The sequence below is a fragment of the Odocoileus virginianus genome, chromosome 4, assembly GCF_023699985.2.
Source record: "Odocoileus virginianus isolate 20LAN1187 ecotype Illinois chromosome 4, Ovbor_1.2, whole genome shotgun sequence".
Taxonomy (NCBI): Eukaryota; Metazoa; Chordata; class Mammalia; order Artiodactyla; family Cervidae; genus Odocoileus; species Odocoileus virginianus.
The window spans coordinates 81993154-82010119 of record NC_069677.1 but is presented as its reverse complement, the minus strand read 5'-3'; the positions used below and the strand labels follow the sequence as shown (position 1 = coordinate 82010119).

Genomic DNA, 16966 nt, shown 5'->3' with positions numbered 1-16966 from the left:
TGGTTTTGTGAAGGACAAGCTGACGTAATGTTAAACTGTCTTCCCCTTAGAAATGTACTAACTTAGGTTATAAAAGCTATGGTAAAAAATAAAGGATTGCCAGACTCTGCCAGACTCTCTGCACCCCAGTCTGGTCATTCTCTCTCTCTCTCTCTCTTTTTTTCTCTCTCTCTCCCTCGCAGACTGGGCCCTATCAAGGCCGGTCTCACGTGTCTTCTATCTCTCACCGACGCCGTTCATCCTGAGGGTACCCCCTGGATCCTGCCGAGGCTGGACCCCAGCAAGTGGTGCCACGAACAGGGAACCCAAAGGTAATCCCCCCCATTGTTCAGTCTTCGGGACGGCTAGGACCCCACTAGGGCGCCGCGGGCCCCCCTGCATAAAATAGGTAGGGTGAGGAAAGTGGGTAGGCTTTAGGTTTTAGAACCCCACTAGGGCGCTACAGGCCCCCCTACATAAGAAACGTAGGGTAAGAAAGGTGGGTACGTTTCAGGTACTTTCCTTCTTCTCTAAATTAAGCCTCTTCCTTTTTTCTCTTTTTTTCTTCTTCTAATTAGTAACAAAAATGGGTAAGAGTGAGCCAAAAGAAAGACAGCTTTTTATTGGAATCATAATGCAACTCCTTAACCGCAGAGAAATTAAAAAGACCAGCGTTCAGTCCTTTTCTACCTTTGTCCAAGAGCAATGTCCTTGTTTTCCAGAAGAGAGCAGTTCTGGGTTCCCTTTTCCTCCTGCTCTCCACCCCAGTGCTCTTTCCAATGAGATCTCTTGCTTTGTCAGCGCATGTGCCTCCTCCGACAATTCAAGAGCTCAGTTTCAGGCCCTGGAAGGGGTCCCCCTTCCTGCAACAAGTTGTCATTTCCTTCTCAAGGCGATTTTCCCTACTCAGGGATTAAACTCTCATTTTCTGCCCTGGCAGGGGATTCTTTACCTCTGAGCCACCTGGGGAGTTTAGTCAGTAATAATACAGTGTGGTTAAAAAAGAAAGTATTTTAGAATACTTTGTATCTACAGAGAATCTCTGAAGCTAGGACAGAGCTCCTGCAAACCCATACCCCTGTGATCAACATCTTGCTTCAGTGTGATACACTGTAACAATTGGTGAATCACTACTGATACAATATTCTGGAAGCTAATGAGCCATAGTTTACTAGATGCCCTTGGTTCTCCTCTAATGTTTTTCTGTGGCATTTAGTCTAATCATCATGCCTCCTTAGGCTCCTCTTGGGTGTGACAGTTTCTCGGATTTTTTTCTGATGAGCGACACTGTTGTGAAGAGTCTCAGGCAGGTACGTTGCAGGCTGTCCCGCTCCTGGAATCTTCCGGTGCTTTTCTCATGGGTGGAGGCTGAGTCACAGGTGGGGAGGGAGCCCATAGAGGTGACACCCCATCCTCGTCTCACCCCATCAGGAGCAGAACTGTCCACTCCACTGACCACTGTGCTGTCGACCTTGACCGTGGTAGGTTTCTCACTGCAGAGCTACTGCCAGACATCCTGCTGAGCTTTTAAAAGTGTATATATACATATATATAATTTATTTATTTATTTGGCTACACCAGGTCTTAGTTGGGGCATGTGGGATCTAGTTCCCTGACTAGGGATAGAGCCTGGGCCCCTGCATGGGGAGCCTGGAATCTTAGCGACTGGACCACCAGGAAAGCACTCATTGAGCTTTACACAGGGAAGTCAGGCCACCCAGACCACACCCAAGCTGAAAGGAGGGAGCCATGAGCCCTCCCCAGGTCAACTGAGCTTCCTCCACACTAAGGGTCCCTTGGCCCCTCCCACCGCGGCAAAGGCCCCCACTCCCATTTATCCCACCCAGAACCTTCTCCCTCATTAGGCACCACACCCCTTAGAGCCCTAAACCCCACTGAACTCCCTCCCAGCCGGTGCTGCCCCCCTGCGCCCGCCCCCAGCCCTAAGCCCCGCCCCTGAGTCCCCCACCCCCGCACTCAGGCCCCATCACTGAGCCTGGTCACTCCGCCCCTGAACCTTCCCCCCCCACCACGAGTCTTCTCATCCCTCCCCACTGTGAGGACTCTCCTCCTCCTCCTCCTCCCCATCCCGGGGCTCCCTAATGCCCCACCCAGCAGGAGCACCCCCACAGGAGCCCTCCACCCTTCCACCCAACACCCACTGGCACTGAGGGGTCCCCGCTCTCCCCTGCCCCCATCCATACGTCCTCCTGCGTGCCCCGACCCCACGAGTCCAGCACCCTGGTTTCCTACTGATTCTGGAAAAGGTCCTTTCCTAGATTCCATGGCCCTCTCCCCCCGGGGGACCCTGAACTTGGAGACCCTGGATGGCTTGGACCCTGACTCAGCCTTGCCGCTGGATGGGGGGCAATGGCCCCCGCCCTGTGAAATCCGTGAGGCCCTTTCTTCTTCTCAGGAGCCCCCCTGCCTTCAAGGGTTCTTGGGAGAGACCAAGGCTGGGTGGGCTCTGGGAGACCCTGGGACGACAGGAACGTGGGATGGCTGAGGGGCCCACAGCTGGGGGAATGCAGATGGAGGAGGTGCCGCGGAGGGCCTCGGGCCTCGGGCCCTCTGAGGCCCAAGTGGCCCACCTGCTGGGCCCCCCTGAATTCCCCTGTGAGGCTGGCACTCACTACCAGCATTCCTGCCCCTCAACACCATCCCCGCCCTGGGTTGGGAGGGGTGAGCGTCACTGTGGGAGGCGGGTAGGGGCTGAACAAGGACCCCGAGGCTCCAAGATGGAGGCTGATGGGGCACCTTCTCGCTCTCGCTGTCTGTCCTGTCTCCTGGTTGGTGTCCCTTTGGCCGCTACCCTAGTCCTGGACCCAGAGGTGGAGCACAGTCCGGACATCATCCTAGTGGGTTCCAGCGAACTGTCATCCCCACCATCACCCGGGCCCCGCAGAGGTGAGGATTCATTTGAGTACTGGGCCCCGCTTGGGGCCAGTACTGGCATCGCTTGTGATGCCAGCTCTAGGCCTGAGCACTGTCCAGGGTTCCTGGCTTCTGGAATAATCACGCCTCACTCAGGAGCAGGAGGGCCCCACTCCAAGCCTCCCCCATCCCAGCGACCAGCTGGGATGTTTAAATGTCAAGGTGAAAGGTGGAGGAGGGAGGGTGGTGCTGGCCCTCTGGGTCCTGTGACTTCAAAAGATCGACTCTGAGGCTTGTCTCTGGACCTGTGTGATGTAGGAGACAGGCAGAGGCATCTTTTCTTTTCTAGATCTTATTGCATACGAAGTCAAGGTCAACCAGCGAGACATAGAAGGTGAGCATCACATACCCACCCAGGCCAAGGGATGTCAGCCCGATCAAAAAGGCTTACAGCCTCACTCAGTTGTCCATCCCTGGAGGAGGGCAGTGGACACCGCTGGTGCCCAGCTTATATTCCCTCCACCTGCCCTAAAGACCCTGACCCATCATTGAAGGTGTACACTTCAGTGTCTTTTAGTATAATCATACATAATGTGCCACCACCACTACAATCTAATTTTAGGGCATTTTCATTACCTGCACAAGAAACTGGTACTCACAGTAACTCCTTCCTCATCCCTCCCCTCTTTCAACTCTAGGCAACCACGAATCTACCTTTTTTCTCTATGGGTTTGCCTAGCCTGGATCCCCTGCATTTACATGTGAATTTTTGGATCAGGCTAGCAATTTCTGAAAAAAAGAAAAAGAAAAAAAAACCAGCTGGAATTTTGAGAGAGATCTGTAGACCAATTTGGGGAGGCTTGCCATTTTAATGGGCTTCCCTGGTAGCTCAGTGGTAAAGAATCTGCCTGCTAATGCAGGAGATGTGGGTTTGATCTGTGGGTCGGGAAGATCCCCCGGAGAAGGAAACGGCAACCCACTCCAGTATTCTTGTCTGGGAAATCCCACGGACAGAGGAGCCTGGTGGGCTATAGTCTGTGGGGTTTCAAAGAGTCAGACACGATTGAGTGACTGAGGACACACAGCATTTTAACACTCATTAGTCTTCTGATCCACAAACATGGGATGCCCTTCCATCTGTTTGAACTTTCTTTCAAGAGCAGTTTGTGGTTTTCAGTGTACAGGTCTTGCACTTTTTCTGTTGTTGCTAAGTCTGTTGCTCTGTCTGGAGGTGTCATGACGCATGTTGACTGTGGGTTTCTGCCTCAGATGTGTGTATCTGCTGTGGAAGTCTCCAGGTGCACACACAGCACCCTCTGTTTGAAGGGGGGATGTGTGCTCCCTGCAAGGTAAGCAGGGAGGTGAGGGTGGCTTCGTGGCGGCCTCAGGGCAGAGTGAGCAGCCTGGCTTTGCCCTCGCCAAGGACAAGTTCCTGGAGTGCCTCTTCCTGTATGACGATGACGGGTACCAGTCCTACTGCTCCATCTGCTGCGCCGGGGAGACACTACTCATCTGCGAGAATCCCGACTGCACCCGGTGAGGCCAGGGGCACCGGGGATGTGGAGTCTTGAAGGACTGTTGCCCATAAACCTGGGGAACACCCATCCTTCTGGGCTCTGCATCCCGGAGTGCAAGGGACTTTCCCACCCCCCTCCCCAAAGGATGACTTTCTCCAAAGCTTTCAATTTCCATCTCAAGTATTTCATTTGCTGAAAAGCCTTGACCTATGGGAGGGGCTTCCCAGGTGGCACCAGTAGTAAAGAGCCTGCCTGTGAAAGAGAAGTAAGAGATGCTGGTTCGATCCCTGGGTGGGGAAGATCCCCTGGAGAAGGGCGTGGCAACTCACTCCAGAATATTTGCCTGGAGAATCCCACACACAGAGGAGCCTGGCAGGCTATGACCTGTGGGGTCACAAAGAGTCAGACATGACCGAAGTGACTTAGCACACATGTACGCTTGACCTATGGGAAGGGGTGTCAGAAGCAGTGTGCTTGTGATTTTTCTGTTTTTATCGCCCAGGCACAGCTGCTCCCTCGATGGTTAAGTAGGACAGTGACAGGACACCCTCATGGCCAGGGTCAGGCGGGTACCTTCGTTCTTCCCTACTGTGTGCCCACCTGAGCTTTGCTTGCAGTCCCTCCCTCCAGCCCCTCTGGGCCATCCTTGTATTTGCAGCTCCCCACCCCACACCTGCGCCCCTGTCCCCTCAGTGGGTGCTTCTGCACTTGAGTTCATGGGCAGATCTCACCCGCTTTCTTAGGTGCTAAAGTTGGGAGGAGGAGGAGGACAGCTGCTTGGGGGAATCTTGAAAATCCGCCACAGTCCACAGGTCCCCTTGTCCTCTGCAGATGACTGGGGCCCTGTGGCTCTAGCTGCCTGAGAGGGACTGACACCCTCCCTCAGCCACAGCCTTGCCTCCCCGCCCTGCTGGCCTTGTCTCTCCACCTGTCTTTTCACTCACTCCAGAACAAGGAGCAGGCTCTCTGCTGCTTGCTGGACCACCGGGGTTTCACCTGGTGATGAAGCATCGTCATTTCTGCCGCTGTGGTTTTCTGTTTGACTCCAGATGCTACTGTTTCGAGTGCATTGACACCCTGGTTGGCCCCGGGACCTCGGAGAAGGTTCACGCCATGAGCAACTGGGTCTGCTTCCTTTGCTTGCCCTTCCCCCGGAGTGGGCTGCTGCAGAGAAGAAGGAAGTGGCGGTCGGGGCTGAAGGCCTTCTATGACCGGGAGGCGGTGAGTGGCATTTGGGGCTGGAGGACAGAACGGGCAAACGACCAGCCCTAACTTGGCTCGTTTCCTCTGTCGACTGGTTGCAAAATGCCCATCCGCTCTGCTTATGTGATGAAGTTAAAGGCTTTTGAGCAAATGCACTTTTCTCACCTTCCTCTTTGACAGCAGTGTCCACTAGGTGTCTGTCTTCCACAAATCCCTTCAGCACAGCAGCTTCATTTCTCCCAAGCCTGGGAGCCAGGCATTTGTAGGAGAGGGCCCAGCAAATGTGGGCCTCTGAGCTCGGCAAGTGGGAACAAATGCCTGAGCAGGATCTCCTAGTCCAGCCCAGACAGCTGGCACAGATGTGGGTCCTCTCTGGGATCAAAGTCAGGGCCATGAGCCAGGCAGGAGTGTGGGTTCATCCCAGTAGGGTGGATTCATCACAGTAGTTTGAGCTCTGATCCTCAAAGATACACCCAACTCCTAACTCCTGGTACCTGTGAATGTGACCTATTTTGGAAATAAGGTCTTTGCAGATGTAGTTTAGAGAAGGATCTCGAGGTGAGGTCATCCTGGATTGGGGTGACATGAAATGCAGTGATTGGTGTCATCTAACAGGAAGGAGTGGGATAGAGACACAGGAGGGTGGGGGTGTGGGGGCTGAGTGAGGGGGCAGGGTGGGCACTGACTGGGACAGCCTGGAGCCTCAAGTTCCTTCTCTGCTGTTCGAGGCTGGCCAGTTCTGGGGAGTCGCTGCACACTTGGCATTGCTGGGCCAACCATGGGGGCATGTGGTGGCCCCACCGCCCTGTGGTCCCTGACCCTGGATGGAGCAGCCTTCAAGGTGCTTTTCTAAACTAGGCACCTACCCTCCAGTAGAGCCTTCTTCAGGTCCATCTTGTGGCAGAAGCCACCCATCTCTCTGTAAAAGACTCTGAGCCAGCAAACTGCAGGAGGAGTTTCTCATCCAAGGGAAAAGGGGTAGATGCTCTGAACCTCTGCTACTGCCCCAGGGGAGTAGGGGGATGGAGGCATGGCTCCTGCAGCTGCCACGGGGAACCAGGAGGTGTGTCCCCAAGTGTCTGTCAGGGCTGCACTTACACTGGATATACCCTGCCCTCCCCATGCCCCCAGGAAGCCCAGGACCACCTGCCCTCTCCCTCTGCTTCACTTTTTGCCTGCATTGGGCGCCGTCCACCTGCTCCAGTCCTGGGCTCAGGGTCTCCTGGGACCCCCACCCTCCACTGCTTGCAGACAGCACTCCTGCCCAGGCCTGGTCTTCCATCCACAGCTCGATGTCATGCTCATAGGAGGCCAGGAAGCCTCCTGGGGGTCGGGGGCTCGGGAGTCCTTGTTTCGTGGATAGATCCACTGCATCTCTGCCAGCCAGTGCCATGCATGGGAGGGTGGGTGTTACCGGACGCCTTCTTGGGCTCCTGTCCTCAGCCCAGCCCCTTCACGCAGAGACAGGTGCTGGCTCAGGCCTGGCCTGGGAGAGGCCTTGTGCTCATAGCCTTCACGGGTGGTGCCGGGTGACTTGGGGCCTGGGTTCAGAGCCTGTAGAGGGAATGGAGAGGGACCCATTGTTTCCTATGGCTATGGGCGTTCAGAGTGCCCCAGGTCAGAGACTCTTGCCAAGAAATACAGGGAAGTGGTTTCTCTAGGGATAGAGTTATCTCCTCTCACAAGCAATGAAGTCCTGAACACCTGCCTCCCCTTTGCTGGAGAAGCGACTGGTAGGGGAGGGCAAGAGCCTCAGCCTAGGGGATGGGCCAGATCTTCATGAAGGCCTGGGGGTCAGTGCAATCAAGGCAGGGCCAGCCACCTCAGCAGGTGTGCAAGGCCAGAAAGAACTTGTCTTGACATTCATGGGCTCTATGACTAGGTAGTCATCAGAATGTTCTGGGTTTGTTTTTTTTTTTTAATAAACAGGAGAATCCCCTTGAGATGTACAAAACTGTGCCTGTGTGGAAGAGAGAGCCCATCCGGGTGCTGTCCCTTTTTGGGAACATCAAGAAAGGTGGGTGCAGTGACACCTGAGGACTCATGCTAGAAGAGGGGTCTGCTTGGAGCGAGACCCACAGGGGCCCCAGGGTGTGTGCATGAGGGTGGGGGGTGCGAAGGTCCCCAGCATCACATTCACTGCATGTCTGGGATTGGGGGCCAGGCAAGAGGATGGCCTGAGGGCCGTTTCCAGGAGGCGAGGTGTGTAGGGGGGTGCTGTGCAGGAGCCGCTGGGGCCCCTTCCTTCAGCTGGGCTGCCTTGGAAAGAAAATTCACGTAGCAAGACGGTGGGCGTGAAATGCCACAGTGAGGGCCGTGTGGCCAGTTCTCTGCTAGGACAGCCCTGCCCAGAGCCCCCGAGCCTCACACATCTCCACACACCTGGCCACCTTACCTGCCCCAACAGTTGCCAGGCTCACTGCACCCTCCGTCTCTTCCCAGATGCCCCTATCACCCAGGCAGTCACAGGCTGCCTGGGTGTCCTGCCCCTGCGAGCCCCAAGCAGACCCCCACCTACTGGTACCTTTGGAAATCCCGTGGATTCTTGTGGGCCCAGCAGATATAAGAGGAATCAGTGAAGATACCTCTGTTAGTCTCTGGCCAAGTGGAATGGGGCCCTCTGCCCGGCTCCTGGTGCTAGCCAAGTGTCAGGTAGTGTGATCACAGTGGCCCCATGCACATCCGTGTCAAGGATCTGGGGCCCGAGACACACAGGCAGGCATGGCCTCTCCTGAAGGAACCCAGGAGTCACGGCCCATGGCCACTCAGCCTTCCAGTCCCTGCCCAGACAGTGCGTTACTGAATTTGCAAGCGCCTTTCTGAGCTCGTCTTGCAGTGCCTCGGCTGCATACTGTTCTGCAGCCCAGCCCTGTCACCCAGCCTGACCGGGTGACATCAGCATGCATTGCCGCCACCCAGCGGTTTCCTAACCCAGAGAGTGGTATGCAGCCTGGGGTGCTGGTTTTGCAACATGTGGCTTGACTTTCTGAAATCAGTGCTTGCTCACCCCGTCATGTCACTGGAAAGATAAAGTCTGCTCGCCATATGATAGCCATACATTCTGATAAGCCGTTGGCCTTTGATTCCACGTCGGGTCAAAACCCAACGCCGGCCTTCTGTGTCCTCTCGGCTCCCCACCCAGAGCTGACAAGTCTGGGCTTTTTGGAAGATGGTTCTAAGCCGGGAAGATTGAAACATTTGGATGACGTCACCAACGTAGTGAGGAGGGACGTAAGTACTGCCGGCTCCTTCAGGCCCCTGGTGAGAGCAGACTGGGGGGAAGGGGACAGGGGACCAGGCAGAGAGAGGGGGAGACACAGCCCCATGTTCTGCCCCCTGCAGGGCCGACCTGGGGTGGGGTCTCATGGGGATCGCCCCCACAATGGGGGAGATGAGAGGGGCATCTTTGTGGCCCCCACGCTGCCTGTTCCTGCTGTCCTGAATGTGGCCTGGGAGGGAGGGCCTAAAAGTGACTCAGCCAGCTCGGTCAAGAGTGTCCTGGGGTGGGAAAGGGATGGGAAGCCCCCAGGGGCCTCTGCAGGAGGACCTGGGCCCTTGCCCGAGGCCCACACAGCCCCCCGCATCAGGATTAAAGCCCATCGTCCCTAGAGCCCAGCCCTACCCCAGGCACAGGGCCTGAAGGGCCGGAGCGCTGGCCATTGCAGGCGGCAGCAAGGAAGCGGCCAGCGTCGGGAGTCCACTCTGCCCCCGGGGTGCCAGCCAGAGCCTTACAGCTCCATTCTGCAACCTCCCCACCATCCTAGCCTGACCCAAGGGTGTGTCCAGGGGCCAGCCCTCCTCTTTGGCTGGGCCTGGAGACTCCCCCGCCACCAGTCCATCCCCCTGGGGTCTGCCCTGCCTTGAAGGCCAGAACAGTGTCTTCTTGCCCCACTGGCCCCATCAGATGTCCCACCAGGGAGAATTTCTGGTCATCACACTCGTCCTAGGCTCCCCAGGTGGGGTCCTCCCTTGAAGGGCAGGATGGTCCAGGTGGGGCTGGACAGTGATACGAGGCCTCTCCCCTCACGCAGCAGAGCTGCAGGACAGAGCAGATGTGGAGGGGCTCTTGCTGGTGCAGTGGAGGGTCTAGACCCGTTCCGTGATGAGCTCTGAGTCTCTGTGGTGACAGCGACGCCCATGTGTGTTGTCATTGCTCGGTTCCACCAGCGTCCAGTCTTTTCCATGAGGCTCGTGACCCAGGCCTTCCTGCAGTGCCACTACCCTGGAGAAGGGGCATCTGGCTGCCACCCACTCCCACGTCTGCACGGCCACATCTAGCTGTCCATGTCTGTGGGTCTCAGGGGATTCAGAGTGCTTGCTGGCAGATTCTTGGGGAGAACAGGGTGTCCCTGTGAGACCTTGCTTCCTTCACAGTGTTTATTGGGTCATCACAGCAGCCACCAGCCTGCAGACCCTGGCCCCCCAGCTCAAGCTCACCTCCTCTAGCCCCCTTGCCTCCTCCCCATCCAGACATCCCTCTGTACTCATCTCAGTCTGCAGCCTGCAGTAGTGCACTTGGGCAGGGGCAGAGGCAGAGCTGGCTGCAACAGGGCATGTGAGGTCGCGAGGTGGGGAGCTGGCATCTGGGGCAGGCTTCTGTCCACTGCTTTGGTGATGGTCCAGGGAAGCCAAGTCTGCTCTGGACAGGTTGCTGTCACAGAACCAGGCATCCAGTGTTTGGGTCTCATTTATTTTCTTTTTAAGAATAACTTGGGCCAGTGTCTCTAACTGGGGCCCTGGGTCACGTGGGAGGGGCACTTGGGCCCCTGGTGGTGAAAGCACGTCCTCCACCCAGGAGGGTTTGGGGGCCTTGGGGTGGGCGTGTTGCTGCAGGGGCAGGAGCAGCTCCCGCTCCCGCTGTCCATTGACCCATCAGGGGCTCGATGTGTATTTTCCAGCAACACAGGAAATACGCATGAATCTGGGGGGCCCGTGTGTCAAGCTCCCGGGAGGGTCTTTGAGGACACAAAGGAATCATGATGCTCAGATTCCCAGGCTGCCTCCTCCAGATGGAGGAAGTGAGGTTCCCCACCACCCCTTCTGTGAGGGTCAGCCTGAATCACATGATTAGACGAACGAGGTGCCTGACCCGGGGACCACGCTGCCCTCCTGAGCCTCCCCTGTCCTCCTGTAGGTAGTCGAGTGGGGCCCCTTTGACCTCATCTATGGTTCCACGCCTGCCCTGGGCCACACCTGCGACCATCCCCCCGGTAAGAAACTGCCATATGCTGGGACTCCAGGGCCTCTTGGCCCCCACCCCCTCCCACACACCCCCAGCACTCTTCAGGGAGGGCAGGAATTGCAAATTGTCTGCAACTTAAAAAAAAAACAAAAACAAAACAGCTTTACTGGGCATCAGAGACCTGTGTCAGTGTCCGTATTCAGTGAGCACGTCCTGGTGGGTCTTGAAGTGTGTACCCTGTGAAGCCATCACTGTAACCTCAACATGAGCGGGTCTGTCACCCCAGGGAGGCCTGGCACCCCTCCCACCCTGTCTGCTGGGCTGTGTGTCCCGCAGGGGCGTTACCAGCCACTCGCACCTGTGCTGTCTTAGCATCAGGCACATCTGTGCCCTCCAGGCTGCTGGGGGGCAGGCAGCCACAAGCCAGCTGAGGCTTCCCCTCCCTGCTTCCACCAGAGCCCCGCCCTCCTGTCTCAGGCCCCTCCCAGTGGGTGGAGCCCAGACACACCTGGACGCCCCCCTCCCCAGGGTGGTACGTGTACCAGTTCCACCGCATCCTGCAGTACGCGAGGCCCAAGCCTGGCAGCCCCCAGCCCTTCTTCTGGATGTTCGTGGACAACCTGGTGCTGACGGAGGAGGACCTGGATGTGGCCACTCGCTTCCTGGAGGTGTGTGCAAGTCAGGGCCTCTCCAGGGGACACTATGGCCCCTTGGTAGGAGTACCACTTAGGTCCCGGCCCTGATGACTGGTTTTCCAGAATTCATGGGGCCCACGAGGGCTGTCGTACACTGAGGCCCCAACGCTGCCTTCTCGATGCTTTGCTCTGGATTCAGGAAGCTGCCACTGGGGGTCATGTCTTTCTCCCCCCACCCAGCACACATGTGCACACACCCACACTCACACCCATCCTGGGGAACCAACAGCCTTGCTTTTTCTGTCCTCAGGCCCAAGTCCTGGCCTAAAGGCCACTTCTGAACTCAGTGACCCTCTGTCCAGGCCTGACCCGGCCCATCTTTCCCAGCTTGCTTCATCCCCCACACAGGGCAGCCCCAGGCCATGCTGGGTGTCCCCTCATCTCAGGACATCCCCCTGCTGTGTTCTGTTGTTTATAAATTGACAGAAAAGGTCTCCTGGCCGCCCTGCTCCCACCATTCCCACTGCATTTGTCTTTAGGTCCCTGTCACCTCCAGGACTTCTCCACAAACTTGCAAATCTGCCCACAGGCTTTTCTCACTCACTGTTGCCCTGGAAATCCTTCTGTTGGAAAAGTGCCTTTCTCCTTTAATTCATGTGTTGTTGTTTTGTTCTATTTATATAGACATAAAAAATTGCCTTCAACCTGTTTCCGTGAACACCCAGTTGGGTGGTTTCTAATCTCTTGCTCTTAAAAACATTGCTACGAGGCAGGGATATGAGGGGGGATGTCTGTGGGGTGGATTCGGGAAGAGAGGTGGTGGGATCCACGTGCCGTTTTCAGAGATGCTGCCCTCCACCCCTAGGATGCCTGCGTAGCCCCTCTGCCGGCAGAGCTGCTCTTTCCCTCACCCGCCCACAGGGGGTCCCCAGCCCTCTGCCTTCCTTCTGTTGCTCCAAGCGTCCTCCTGCTCTTCTTCCCTCCTATGCAGTTGGGATTTTTCCATTCTGTATCTTACTGGTTTTGATTTGTATTCAAGAAACTATTGATCTGTCTAGACTAATTTAGCTCCCGTCACCTTATTGGACTACTTTGTGGATGACAGTGGTTTGCAGTTGATTCAGGTAGACTTCCTAGGTGTTTGAGCGGATTATCTGCAAGCTGTGACAGTTTTCTTTCCGATTCTGTACCTCGAATTTCGCCGTTCTCGCATTTCTCTGGTCTCACGTTGTATCACAGTAGTGGTGGGACATGCCTGCCTGGCTCCTGACTGTCACGGAAATGTTCCCAGTGTTTCTCTCCTAGGCTGATGCTGATTTTTGAGGTCACAGTTGATAAATTGCACTGTGTTAAGGAGATTTCTAGTCATTTCCCTTGACTTCTACTTTTTTGATCCATTTTAATTAAGAATAACAGTTGGATTCCGTCAAATGTCCTTTTTTATGTTCATGGAGATAATTAAATTTATTCTTTAGATCTGTTGTGAAAGTATTAGTCACTCAGTTGTGTCCGACTCTTTGTGACCCCATGGACCGTAGCCTGCCAGGCTCCTCGGCCCATGGGATTTTCCAGGCAAGCCTACTAGAGTGGGTTGTCATTTCCTTCTCCAGGGGATCTTCCAGACCCAGGGATCAAACCTGAGTCTCTCAAATTGCAGGCAGATTCTTTACTGTCTGAGCCACCGGGGAAGCCCTTTAGACAATAGACGATGCTAATAGATTTTCTAGTAGTCAACTGTCCTTGCGTTCCTGAACTCACCCACTTAGCTCTGTGTGCAGCTCTTTTGACGGATCGCTGAATTCTGGTGAGCAGCATTTTTATGTAGGATCTTTGCTTTGACAAGTGCAAGAGAGGTGCATATGAGGTTTTTATTGGCTTTGTGCTATTTCTATTGGTTTGGATGCCAATGTTAAGCTTGCTTTGTAAAAATATTTAAAGATTTGACAACGGTGAAATTGTCTGGATTGGTCATTGTTGCACAGGTTTTAAATGGGAGCAATTCTTCTGTAGAAACTAATCTGTTAAGATTTTCAATCTTTTCTGAGATCACTTTGGTAAGTTATGTTTTCCCAGAATGCCACCCATTTAAGTAAAATTTAAAATCATTTTCATAGAGTTGAGAAAAGTGTCCTCATGATTCTCTTACTTTCTTCTGCCATCTGTGGTTATTTCTCCTCATTAGGGAGCGTGGAATTTTTAAATACTGGCACCCCTGTTAACCACATACAAGCAGTCAGGACAAGGCTTGTAAGATTCTCTGATTATTGAAAAGTCTATGAATATGTGATCCTGAGTTCAGCCAAAGCCAGTCTCCAAACCTGGGCAGCAGCTGTCAGCAGACATGGAGGACAGCAAAGATGCTGGCTCTTGACCCTTTAGTGAGCGCAATTTGGTCGATTGGAATCAGTCCTGAATGGAAAGTAGGCAGGAAAGAGAACTCACCGTGTGTCCTGTGACTACGCCCACTTTGCTGTAGATCCACATTTCTGCTGATGGCAGGGAACAACTAGATGTGCCAAACACAAGCCTGCCTGTCTCTGCCCCGTACATGACGGTACATCCAGCTGTGAGCTCTCCTCCCCGCCAGGGGTGTGGACACAGCAGGAGGCCAACATGCCCAGAATGGTTCTGCCACCCCCACTCTGAGTCTGGGGAGGTGGAGTCCAGGCCGCCTTGTCGTGTGCTGGGGATTGGATGGTCTCGCGACCCCGTTTCTCCTGCCATGGCTCCCCCAGCCCCTCCTCCCCTGACCTTTCTAGGGAGACCGTGGCCCCAGGATCCAGGTGTTCCCTTAGATCGAAAGGCATCAGCCCTTCTGGAAGTCTGCTGTTTGCCCGCAAAGCTTCTTATCTGCTGGAGGTGACACAGCTCTTGGCTCAAATATCAAGGAATTCTTTGTCCTTCACGGAATCCACCTCTGCTGGGGAGCAGACGGGGAGTCCCTGGGCATGTGACCTTTGGAAATGAAAAATCTGCCAGTTAAAAGGTCTAAAATAGTAACTCAGTTTTATCCTTATAAGGTGGTTGATAAGAAAACAGACATGCCATGGGAACAGTGTCGACTGGGAGACAGCTTCTGTCCAGGAGGGCTGCAGACTGTGCTCTGGGCTGGCAGGGCGCTCGCGGTGGCTGAGGCCTGTGGGTGCTCCCAGCTCACAGCCCGTGTTCCCATCCCTCAGACTGACCCGGTGACCATCCAGGATGTCCGTGGCAGGACTGTCCAGAATGCCGTGCACGTGTGGAGCAACATCCCTGCTGTGAAGAGGTATCCCTGTGTACACCAGGGCCCTGGAGGCCTGGAAGCACACCGGCTTGGGCCCATCACCAGGGAACCCAGGGCAGCTGAGGGAGCCATGCCCAGGCAGCCTCTGTGGCCACCTGGGGCACCCCACAAGTTCTGGACAACCTCAAGGCCAGCGGGCCCCCTTTCCACTTCAGGGCCCTCCTCCCTGCTTTCACACTGGTCCTTTCTGAGCAATTCACCTCTGGACGAACTCCTGGACGTGAGCCACCCGGCGTGTGTGCCCCAGTCCCCTGTCCCCAAGCTCCGGGCACCTGCCTCACCCTGCACACCCCCACCCCCACGTGAACACGCCCAGTCTCTCATAAGCTCACACTCATCATACACACAGAGCACATACTCACACAGACCCACATTCTCACTCATGTTTCACCATGCACTTTTGGGCCACACTGAGCTTCTTCTAGCCCCTCAAACAGGTCTGCCTAGGGCCTTCACACACACACGCACGCACACACACACACACACGCGTGCTCATGAAGACACACACAGCCCCCGCTCTGCTCCTAGAACACTCTCAGTACTGCTGATCCGCAGGAACACCCCCTCGCTGCCCCTGCACACCCTTAGCCCTGGCCCAGCCACCCCACTGCTCCAGGGACTCTGCACTCCCCTCCTGACCCTGCCACATGCCCCCCCAGGGCCCTAGAGGAGAAGGCCATCTCTTCCCCCAAACCTCATGCCTCTGGCCTTTGCCCTTGTCTTGCCTGCATCTTCCAGGGCAGTAAGTCATGTGCCCTCCTCCTGACAGTTTCTGGAAACTTCTCTTTGCCACCTCCCACACCAGCCTTCTCTATGCTCACATTGTGGTGGCCGCCAGGCCCCCACCCAGGACCGTAGTGGGGGTAGGTGGGCAGCAAGGTGGAGCAGGTTCCTAAAACACTGTCTTTTTGAAGACTTGAGGGTCACCCCACCTCGTCTACGGTATCTCCCCCCACTTCTGGCCCCTGGAGGGAGGTGGCGGGGCCTGGGGGGAACACCTGGGCCCCAGAAACACAGTGGGTGCATCCTCTTAGACCCACGCTGCCTCAGTAGTGAGCGAGACCTGCCTCACGGGACGTAGGGACCTCTCCGCCCAGGTGACGGGCACCTGCCTCTGGACAGCCCCAGACTCCCTTGGACTATGGAGGCACAGATGGAGAGGGCGAGCTGGGGTGGTCTTCACCCCCAAAGTGAGCTGGGAAATGTTCCCCAAGTCCAGTGAGGTGCCCAGCACCACATCCGGCAGCCTTGAGTCCTTGGGTTGCATCACATGGTGAGCGGGGTCCCTGCTGCGTGGCCTCTGGCCAGGCAGTCCAGGGCCTGCAGGCGGCCATGATCAGCTCGGGTGCAGTCGAGCCCACGGGGAGGCCATGGGATGCTGCTGGACCGGCCTCGCCCACGAGTCCACCCTCCCGCCTCTGTGGGTCTGCTGCGTGATGGCCTCTCCACGCGCCAAGTGGGACCTGCTGAGCTGGGCCAGTAGTCTGTCCTTGGGAACCCTCTGTGCCTCCATCTCCAGGGACAGGCTCCTCCCTGGGGCAGGTGGGAGGTGAGGGGGCCGTTGTCCCCTACGACCCAGGATACACCTGTCACCTCCCCCGACTGGGTGAAACTCACAGAGGGTGGGGGCTCTTATAAGTGTGTTTATCTCAGAGGCCTCGGGGAGCCTGGCGAGGCTGTACCCCTGGCTTCCAGGGTGTCTGTGGGGTCCTCGGGTGGGCACTGAGCCCCTTTCTCCTCACAGCAGGCACTCGGCTCTGGTGTCCCAGGAGGAACTCTTCCTATTCGCTCAGGACAGGCAGCGAATGAAGCCCCCTGCCCAGGGCCCGGCCACCCTGGTGAAGAATTGCTTTCTCCCCCTGAGAGAGTATTTCAAATATTTTTCAACAGAACTCACTTCCTCTTTATAAATGAGTCATTATACCGTGAAGAAAAAAAAAAGGACTTCTTAGAACAAAGGCAACTTTCCTTACATTGTCTCTATTTTCCTTTTCAAATTATTATTTTATTTGCTTAACTTTGGGTTTCCCGTGGTTGCTAAAGACCCACCATCACCCTTTGGATCCAGTGGTCCTGCCCCCACTGTGACCTTTGGTGGGAAGAGGTGAAGCCCAGGGTCTCATGGTGGACGAGACCCAGATGTTTTCATGTACCTTGTGCTGCTGGCAGCATTTCTGTCCAGTTGAGAAGTTACAAATATATTTACTATGATCATCACAGGCCCCTTTTTGGTGTTTTTGTGTGTGGTGCTAGGTGCTAAGTTGCTCAGGCATGTCTGACTCTTTGTGACCCT

General features: G+C 55.6%; 1 protein-coding gene across 1 annotated transcript in view; it reads left to right on the top strand.

Moving 5' to 3' along the window:
- The window catches only part of DNMT3L (DNA methyltransferase 3 like), a 36995-nt gene extending 20105 nt beyond the window's left edge, over positions 1-16890 (top strand). The window contains exons 2-13 of the mRNA XM_020883571.2: positions 183-311; positions 2396-2886; positions 3203-3247; positions 4123-4202; positions 4277-4389; positions 5420-5591; positions 7503-7590; positions 8716-8804; positions 10708-10783; positions 11284-11423; positions 14570-14655; positions 16418-16890. Coding sequence (XP_020739230.2) covers positions 183-311; positions 2396-2886; positions 3203-3247; positions 4123-4202; positions 4277-4389; positions 5420-5591; positions 7503-7590; positions 8716-8804; positions 10708-10783; positions 11284-11423; positions 14570-14655; positions 16418-16583 — 1675 coding nt within the window. The 3' untranslated portion in view covers positions 16584-16890. The remainder of the gene's footprint in view (positions 1-182; positions 312-2395; positions 2887-3202; positions 3248-4122; positions 4203-4276; positions 4390-5419; positions 5592-7502; positions 7591-8715; positions 8805-10707; positions 10784-11283; positions 11424-14569; positions 14656-16417) is intronic.
- Positions 16891-16966: the final 76 nt, after the last annotated feature.